General features: G+C 41.8%; 1 protein-coding gene across 4 annotated transcripts in view; it reads left to right on the top strand.

Moving 5' to 3' along the window:
- The first annotated feature begins 1002 nt into the window (after positions 1-1002).
- The window catches only part of LOC137326549 (tumor necrosis factor alpha-induced protein 2-like), a 30013-nt gene continuing 21137 nt past the window's right edge, over positions 1003-9878 (top strand). Inside the window, exons 1-4 of one of the 4 annotated variants that reach the window (XM_067991760.1) lie at positions 1003-1139; positions 6533-6649; positions 6989-7222; positions 8660-9305. In XM_067991760.1, coding sequence (XP_067847861.1) covers positions 6625-6649; positions 6989-7222; positions 8660-9305 — 905 coding nt within the window. In that variant the 5' untranslated portion in view covers positions 1003-1139; positions 6533-6624. Of the gene's footprint in view, positions 2620-6532; positions 6650-6988; positions 7223-8659; positions 9306-9878 lie in introns of all 4 variants that reach the window. The other 3 variants (XM_067991759.1, XM_067991758.1, XM_067991757.1) reach the window with 3 other exon arrangements.

Here is a 9878-nt window from a genome sequence, read left to right as displayed (position 1 = left end):
GTGAGAGTGCGAGGAAGAGTATCAGCTTGAATGGGGGAGAGTGGAAATAGAGTGCCAGCTGACCTAGGTTGGAGAGGGAGAAGAGAGGTCGATTGAATTGACAAGGAGGGGGAGAAGAGAGCCAGTATGAAGTGGGAAAGTTGGAGAAGGGAATACATCTGTGAAAGGGTGGGGAGGTGGATGGTGTGCAGTGTCTCTGTGAATTGGGTCCGAAGGGGGTAGGGTGTCTTTGCAATCTGGGGCGGTGGAGATTGTCTATGGGAGAGTGCACACCATCCACCTCCCCACCCTTTCACAGATGTATTCCCTTCTCCAACTTTCCCACTTCATACTGGCTCTCTTCTCCCCCTCCTTGTCAATTCAATCGACCTCTCTTCTGTTTTTAATACAACGGGTCATTCTCTGTCTTTCTCTTCCTTTCAGATATTTCTCTCTCTCTTTCTGTCTGTCTTTTGTTCGGCCGTTTGTGTATTCGGTGGTCCTGTAGGTAACATCTCTCTGTCTGAACACTTTGATTGCCTTGACAACGGGCAGTTGGAAAGATTATCTGTAATCACCAGGTATTGTTCTCTGACTATAAATGCGGTAACCTTCCATGGAATCCGAATCCCACACTCACCTGACGAAGGAGAAAGCCTCCGAAAGCTTGTGATTTTCAAATAAAACAGTTGGATTATAACCTGGTGTTGTGAGATTCCTTAAGATACAAAGGCTTTGTAACTGCTCTTTTTCACACGTCGACAGTTCTTCAGTTGCCAGCTTTTGGGGGGCTGTGTCAGGTTTTTTGAAGCTGTTGGCCAGCTTTTGCTAGCTTTCTAAGTTGACCTGTTATTACTGTCTAATCTCTGACGCTCATCAATGAGATGGCTGATTTCATTTCTTTGGCAACAAAACAAAATAAAACTGTTGGACTATAACCTGGTGTTGTAAGATTCCTTTCATTTTTAACGATCAAGTAAAACGTACACATCACAATACACAAGCCTGGCTATTTTCTCTTTAGAAAGCAGTTAATTGAGAGCTGTTGAGTTTGTGATACAGACGCATCTCTAGCGTTACTTCGATCGATAATGTGAACATTTTCTTATCGGGACCATTAGCTGCAACTCTGGATTTCCCTGCGTGATTTCCCAGTTGATGTAAGCACATTTTCCGATCCCACCCCCTGACGGTATAAATATGGAACGGAATACCAGCCTGTGGAGAAGCAGAGCTGCATTGAGCTGTGACCGTAATTGATCTTATAAAATCAAACACTTTCATTAATAATTCTTGTCCGTTTCGAAATCCAGCAAAATTATAACAGTAGAACGACTGAATTTATTCTTATATAAATTATATTTGAATTGGTTCGGTGAGAAATCCGCCCTGCTGAATTGGAGCCTTTATCTCCAAGGTTTGGTTTTGCTCTTGGTTCATTATAACGGTGTGGGGTTTGCGACGAAAAAAACGGCGTCGGTCAAAGATTGCAGGAAAGAAAAAGTGGGAATTCCGGAATTCCGAGGTGAAAATAGGTATATTTTGGGTTCTGTTGAAGAGCCCCACCCGAAACCATCCGTGTTTACAAATGATGAAGCCTCCGCGTCTTCCGATCTTCTGTAAATTAACATGAAGCCATGGATGTGGGAAGATAAATAATTGCTTACTGTGTGGAGTGAAACGGAGATGAATGGTAGAAAGATTCTGGCAGCTGTGCTGTACAGTGGGGTTAATAGTAAAGGAACAATGATTATATATAACATATATATTTAAATAATTATATATATATATATATACCTTTGTGTGTAAAGTTAAAGAAGAATTCTTTAATAAACTGTCCTTGGATGTTCATATGGGTGGTTTAAAGGGATGGTCCCTTTAAAAGCAGGTTTTGTATTGACGAAAGTTTTGTTCTATGTTTTTATGCCTCGTATCTATTCAGAAGTGTGTCCGAGGTAAAGTAAGAATCGCCGCCCTTCTCTACTTGTTTGTTGTCAGATTCTATTAAATGTCGAGGCTGATTAGGGACAAAGAAGGAAATCTTCTTGAAAAGACAGAGGGCATGACTGAGGTACTGAATGAATACTTTGCATCTCCCTTCACAAAAGAAGAGGATGAAGTTAATGTCGCAGTAGAGTAGAAGGGAGTAGAGATATTGGATATGATAAAAATAGAAAGTTTTGGATCACTCCAAGTTAACAAGTCATCTGGTCCAGCTGGGATACATCCTAGGTTGCTGAGGGAAGCAAGAGTAGAGATAGCAGAAGCTCCGACCTCAATCTTTCGATCCTCCATCACATTATCGATCGAAGTAACGCTAGAGATGCGTCTGTATCACAAACTCAACAGCTCTCAATTAACTGCTTTCTAAAGAGAAAATAGCCAGGCTTGTGTATTGTGATGTGTACGTTTTACTTGATCGTTAAAAATGAAAGGAATCTTACAACACCAGGTTATAGTCCAACAGTTTTATTTTGTTTTGTTGCCAAAGAAGAGATGAGATCAGCCATCTCATTGATGAGCGTCAGAGATATGGGAGTGGTGCCAGAGGACTAGAGGATTGCAATTGTTACACCTCTATTCAAAAAAGGGGAGAGAGATAAACCTGGTAACTACACGCCTGTCAGTCTAACGTCAATGGTGGGTAAATTACTAGAGACCACTGTCAAGGACAAAATCAATTCTCATTTGAAGAAGCATGGGTTAATAAGGAACATCCAGTACAGATTTGTTAAAGGCAAATTGTGCCTGACTAATCTTATTGAGTTCTTGATGAAGTAACAGGGAGGGTTGATGAAGGTAGTGCAGTAGATATTGTATATATGGACTTTCAAAAGGCATTTGATAAAGTACCAGATAACAGACTTATTCGAAAAATAGAAGTACATGGTATTAAAGGGACGGTGGTAACTAGGGTACATAATTGGCTAAGGGATAGGAGACAGAGAGTAGTGGTGAATGGATGTTTTTCTGACTGGAGAGAAGTATGCAGTGGGGTCCCCCACGGATTGGTATTAGGAACATTGCTTTTCTTGTTATATATAAATGACCTGGACTTGGGTATAGGGAGTACAATTTCAAAGTTTGCTGATGATACAAAACTTAGCAACGTAGTAAATAGTGAGGAGGATAGTAGCAGACTTCAGGAGGACATAGACAGACTGGTGAAATGGGCAGACACATGGCAGATGCAATTTAAGGTGGATAAATGTGAGGTGATGCACTTTAGGAGGAACAACATGGAGAGGCAGTATAATCTAAATGGTATTATTTTGAGGGGGGTGCAAGAGCAGAGGGACCTGAGGATGCATATTCTCAAACCTTTGAAGGTGGCAGGGTAAGTTGATAAGGCGATTAAGAAACCATATAGGATACTTGGCTTTGTAAATAGTGGCATTGAATACAAAAACAAGGAAGTCATGCTAAATCTTTATAAATCATTGGTTAGGCCTCAGCTGGAGTATTGTGTTCAATTCTGGGCACGACACTTTGGATGTCAAGGCCTTGGAGAGGGTGCAGAGGAGGTTTGCCAGAATGATACCAGGGATGAGGGACATCAATTGTATCGAGAGATTGGAGAAACTGGGATTGTTCTTCTTAGAGCAGAGAACATTAAGGGGAGACCTAACAGAGGTATTCAAAATTATGAGGGGTTTTGATAGAGCAAGTTGGGAGAAACTGTTTTCACTGACAAGTGGGTTGGTAACCAAAAGTCATCGATTTAAAATAATTGGCAAAAGACCTAGAGGGGAAATGAGGAAAATTTTTTTCACACAGAAGGTTGCTAAGAACTGGAATGCACTACCTGAAAGGGTGGTGGAGACAGATTTCATAGGAAATTCCAAAACACAATTGGACATGTACTTGAAGAGGACTAATTTACAGAGTTATTGGCAAAAAGCTGGGTTGTGGGACAGTTCTTTCAAAGAGCTGGCACAGGCAGGATGGGCCGAATGGCCTCCTTCTGTGCTGTAAGATTCTTTGATTCTATGGTCTAAATTTTTCTGGAACCCGGGAAGACGGCAGGGGATGGGAGGGGGATTCCTGACGGGATACCCGGAAGTACGGGTTTCCCAGACGTCCTTTAAAGTTTTGGCGTAAGGACGTCTTTTAACTTTCTTTGATGGTTTCCCGCCCAACAGGCCAGCCTGTCAGCTGGACAGGAGGAGAGGAAGGAAGAGGATGTGAGAAGGTAAGTCTTAGATGGGGTGGGGGGATCAGTCTTGGGGGGGGGGGGGTCAGGGTCGGGGGTCACCGGGGGGTTGGGGTTGGTGGTCACCGGTGGTGTGTTGGGAGTCATCAGGGGTCATCGGGAGTCAGGCATCATCGGGGGTCAGAGGTCATCAGGGGTCGGAGGTCACCGGGGTCAGGCGTCATCGAGGGGTCAGGGTCGCGGGGTTGGGAGTCATCGGGGGGGTGGAGGTCACGGTGGGTCAGGGTCGGGAGTCATCGGGTGGGTCGGGCGTCACTGGCGGGGAGTTGGAGTCGGGAGTCATCGGGGCGGATGGGAGTCATTGAGGATTGGGGTCAGGAGTCATCGGGGGGGACGGGAGTCATCGGTGGTTGGGTTCAGGAGACATCGGGAGTCAGGGGTCACGGGGGTGTTGGGGGTCACCGGGGGGTTGGGTCGGGTTTTCGGGGGTCATCAGGGGTCAGGAGGCATTGGGGAGTCGGGAATCATTGGGGGTCAGGGTCGGGAGTCATCAGGGGGTCGGGGTCATCAGGGGTCGGGGTCAGAGATCGTGGGGGGGGGCGGAGATCGTGGAGGGGGGTCAGAGATCGTTGGGTGGAGGTCAGAGATTGTGGAATGGGGGGGGTCGCAGCAGGTAGGCTTGTTGGGCCTTGGGGAAGCTATAAAGACACTTACCTGCTGTTTCAGGCCTTCTTGAGTCCTCTCACATCGCGTGATGTGGAAGGCCTGGGAATCCCGGCCCCCAGGGGTTAAAAACAAAAAAGCTATTAAAATGGAGGCCCGCGGCTTCCTTGAAAGCTTTCAGTGACCAACCCGCCTCTTGAGAATGGGTTGGTTGCCCAACCCGCATCCAGCCTCCATTAAAACTGGAAATGAGTGGGTTGGAGATGGGTTGGGGTCGGGTTTTAGATTTTAAAAATTTTTACTGCCCTCCGCCCCCAACCCATCCATTTTTCTGAGCTAAAATTATGCCCTACGATTCTAAATGTATTATATTGTTTAAAAAAAAAATTTGCATCTGGTAAAGGAAAGAGAATCACAGCCACTCGATTCCAGTGGCAGAAGTTAGTGGGAATCCGTCCCAGGTGGGAGCTCCAGTCTTCGGATCCTTTTCGAACTTCAGGTGTTGATTCCAAGGACAGACTTGCACTTTAGGGCTGCTAATACTTCGCTGCTAGTGAGGATCTGTTTCTGGGGTCCCATAGAACGAACGAAAAGGCATGGGGAGAGTGGAATAAAGTTGGTGAGAGAGGTCACGACAGAGAGAGAGAAAATGGAAAGAAATACAATCCCCTCACACCCTAAGTCAGGATACAATCCTCTCTCACTCTGGGATCAGAGTACAGTTCCCTCTCCCATCAGGTAAAGGGGGCGAGTTACTGAGTGAAAATGTGAGTGAGTGAAAGACAATGAATGAGTGCATGAGCTTGAGTGTAAGTGAGTTAATACAAAAGTGAGTGAGAGTATGAATGAGTGTGAGTAAGTGAATATGAATGTGAGAGAATGAGTGAGTAAGAGAGAGAGTGTGAGGGAAAGTACAGTTGTACACTTGAGTAAAAGACTGAGTGAGAGATTGAGAGAGTGGGAAAGAATGAGGCTAAGTAAGAGAGTAAATGTATATGAGAATAAATGGGTGAGTGTGAGAGGGTGATACTGAGTGAGAATGAATGAATATGAGAGTGACAGAATGAGAGTTTGAGTGAGTGAATAAGAATGGAGTGAGAGTGAGTATGAGTATGAATCAGTGAGAGTGAGTGCGTGTGTGTCAGTAAGTAAGCACAGGAGAATAAGTGCGAGTCAGTGAGTGAGTGATAATAAGAGTTGTAATCCAGGGGACATGGAGAAGGCTGCAGTGGGCTCCGACCTCAGGACTTGCCTTCTCACTTACCCCACACCCTCCTGCAATCATGGCTTAGGTGGGAGAAGGAGAAAACAAAATTCACTTCTTATGAACTGGAAGTGCCACTCGACTACTGTCCTAAGGTTTGCTTCTTCGGCTCGGTATCAATTTTTTGATCTGATTTTGGTCTGTGAAGTGCCTTGGGGTGTTTTACTACGTTAAAGGGGCTATATAAATATAAGATGTTGTTGTAAATACTTTTGATACTTTGAAGAATGATGGATACAAATTTAACAAATAATAAGAAAAAATGAAATACTTTAATAATTATTTGTACAATTGGCTTCAATACTACACTCATCACCTTCATGTTGCTGGACTTCTTACGGTTCATTTTTATACTTTAAAAAAATGTTTAATGGAATTGACCAGTTGGTAAAACCACCAAATGGTAACCTTTTTATAATTAATGTTTCAATTTATTCCAGAGAAGTAACTTTTTTTGTGTCTTTATCATTTAGGCTGACAGTGAAGTATAAATCTTTAGAATTCTAGTTTTCAAGACAGAATCTGAACCAGATTCAGAACCATTTGGCTAACACTGGTTTGAATCATGAAGAAATTTAAGAATCTCTTAGGTAAGTTTTTGAGGTAAAAGACTATTTTCCTCTCTAACTTTTAAAGCTCATTTTACAAATGAACGTGAGGCATTTTTTTAAGACCTAAATGTAGAGGTAAAAAGAAGAAAATTGAGAGATGAGGATAAATATATGGTAGTCTCTAGCCCAGATTTGGGTTAGTCATGATGGTCCTGGCTCAAATAAAGTTTGAAAGCCACTAATAGTTATCTCTTCCTTCCCCCTCCCCATCTTATGATCAGTTATAAATTGATTTTTTTTTGTATTATGACACTTTATGTATTGCAAAGACATTCAGTAATTTTAATTTATATTTGATAAAATGTGCACACATTGCAGAGGGAGGCAACAAGGTCATCACAGAAAACAATTCGTCACCACAGAAAGCTGACTCTTCAAGAATAGATCCCAAACCAAATGCTAAAAAGAAATATAATAAGTTAAAGGCAAGTCTTTCACCATTTTCCCGCAATAAGTCTTCAAACACAGAAGAGGCACTGGAATCAACAGACAACATTGTGGATATTTTAGAAATCAATGGCAAACTCTGGCATTCCACAAAATTACTACCAGGTAGGTCTTTCTTAGTTAGTATGTAAAGAAAGGCTCACTGGTGATAGTTGCTTCGTAAGTATTAAAGCTTTAGACACGCGAATGTTCAGGGCGTGAAAGTTAGGACACCATCTTGCACAACTTAAGAAAGGCTGGAATTCATCAACCCTGTGAAATATTTGGGTTTATCCTAAATCTTGTTGGAACTTTAAACTCTCACTGTTTAGAAGAATTATCAGTGAGGTATCTATTTATATTTGGTTATTCGATTATCTCATTGATTTATAGCAAGCAGTACTGCAGGTATTGAAAGTGTAGTTTTCGAACTTGACTTTAAATGCACACACAAAAATAAAACAAAAAGTGATTGACAAAAGACAATTGAAATCTTAAAATTGTTCCCCAGTCAAAAAATTTGTCAACAAAAGTTTTCATTCCTTTTCTGAGCAGGTTATGAAATTGGATCAAAACAAAAATAAACAGTCTATTCAACCGGGTAGTCAGACTGTGACTCAGCATTGCTGTAAATTTGAACTTACATTTTTTTAGGCTTTGATTTAGCAAAGTTCATGGTGTTTGTTTTTGAATAGACGGCAAAAGGCACTTTCAGTGGTATCGCCATTCAGCTATTGCCAATCTGGGAAAATATCAATTTTTCACCTAACCTATCATTTCTAACATTTTTTCCTTCTATATATTGGAGTTCATTCTTTACTCACCCTCCATTTTAAAGGTGGTTAATTCAGAAAAAAATAAAGGGGGTTGATTTTAACCGGCAAAGTATGCCGACAACCCACCTGTTCTGGAGGGCAAAGAGGCCAGAGCCATTTTGAGGCCCGGATCTCATTTAAATGGAACCAGCAAGCTGCAGGCCCCAAACGGGTGTCACAGTACAGCTTGCCGGATTCAGGCCAGCCCAATTTCAGGTGCCTTGAAGGCTGCCGAGTCAATAACAAGGTAAGTCCCGGGGGGGGGGGGGGGGGTGGTGTCATGATCGCAAGGGTGAGGACACCTTGGGTGGCAACAGACCAAATTGTATTTGTGGCACCCAGAGGAGCACTCCAGCTCCTCTTGGCCCCACAAAATAATTTTAAACTGACCTTTCCAAGGCCGCTATCACCAATGAAACTGGTCAGAGATTGCACAGCGCATGGTCCAACCAGTTCTATCATTAAATGGCAGTCGGGCCCAACATTGCTCTCTCTGCTAATTAACAACATGATTTTAATGGTACAATGGTCCACTTATAAAAATGGAGAATATATTTGATTAAAGTTTAACCAGAAGTGAAGCTGATGAATATTTATGTGGTGATAGTTTTACTGACACACAAAACATTGACTAGAAGCTAGTTCTAGTTAGCAGTCTTTTTAATATTGCACCACTTTCAATTGACATTCAAGCAGAAATCTCAGTTTATCTTACTTGAATACTAATAGTAACCTTTCTTCCGTCTAGAACAAGACATCAAACAACTTATTGAACAAAAAAGATATTTTAAGGCCAACAAGCATCTCATCAAGTTAGAATATGAGCGATACACTAATCAGACCACAGAGAAAGATGAAGATAACATCAAAAAGGAAAAGAAAGAAATTGAATCATTGTATGAGCTGCTTAGTGCTGCAATTTTCACAGTGGTGAAAGAATCAATGAGCATTTCCAAAGAAAATCCAGATTTGTTGAAAATGGCAGTACACGTGAAAATCCAAGAAGAAAAAGCAGATCAGATATACCTAGAGGAAAAAGGAAAATCTGGAAGCATTCCAGAGGTTAGGCCAAGAGAATGGGAAGCTAAGTGGCTGAGTACTTTACAGCAATCTGTGAATGAAAGAATAGGTGAACTACCCAGTGCTTCTGATGACAACAAAACCGAGTGGCTCACTCAGTGTTTACTGCAGCTTCGCAGCCAACTCAAAGAGGATTTAGACACCATTGTGAACAACATCAAGCCATGTTATCCCCAAGAATACAATATATGTGAAAAGTATGTGGAATATTATCATAAAAAAATTTCTTCCCACATCGCACTGATCGCAGAAAGTGGACTAAAAGGAAAAGATGTTTATCCATTTCTGTATTGGATTTACAATTGTTATCCAGAGTAAGTCACCCTGGTTTTGTGCTTACTATTAACCTTGGTAAATTTGTTTTACTTTTAAGATCAGGAAATTCTTATATGCTCATCTCTTTGTGCACTAGCGAAAGATCCAGAAACAGAGTTGTCAACCAACAATATTTCCTCTAGTACTTAGCTTGAATTTTTTTAATTCATTCATGGGTTGTGGACGTCTCTGCAAGGCCACTAACCTTGGCCACTAACCTTGATTACTCATAGGTTTGATCATTTTGAATTTTTTACTATCTTGATTTATCTTGCTCATTTTCAGTAAATTGCTTTTCCCTTCAATTTTAGCCCCCTTATATACACACTGTTCCCTGTCCACATAGTCTCTGTAAGTGCTCCTGTGTAATCAGCATCTTATTTGTGCTTAAGTCACCTAGGTGGCATATTCTTTTATTTTTCTGCCTTCCTTATGGAGAAGCATCATACACTGCTTAGCATCTCTGCCAGACTGCCTGGAATTCTATGTGGAGAATTTCAATTGAGAATGAAAGGCATACAATTCCATTACACAAAATACTGCTACATCATTGGCTGTGCCACCAAATTACT

Source organism: Heptranchias perlo, chromosome 10 (assembly GCF_035084215.1).
Source record: "Heptranchias perlo isolate sHepPer1 chromosome 10, sHepPer1.hap1, whole genome shotgun sequence".
In the NCBI taxonomy this organism is placed as follows: domain Eukaryota; kingdom Metazoa; phylum Chordata; class Chondrichthyes; order Hexanchiformes; family Hexanchidae; genus Heptranchias; species Heptranchias perlo.
Note: the sequence above shows the minus strand (reverse complement) of the source record. Positions and strands in the feature narration are given on the sequence as shown.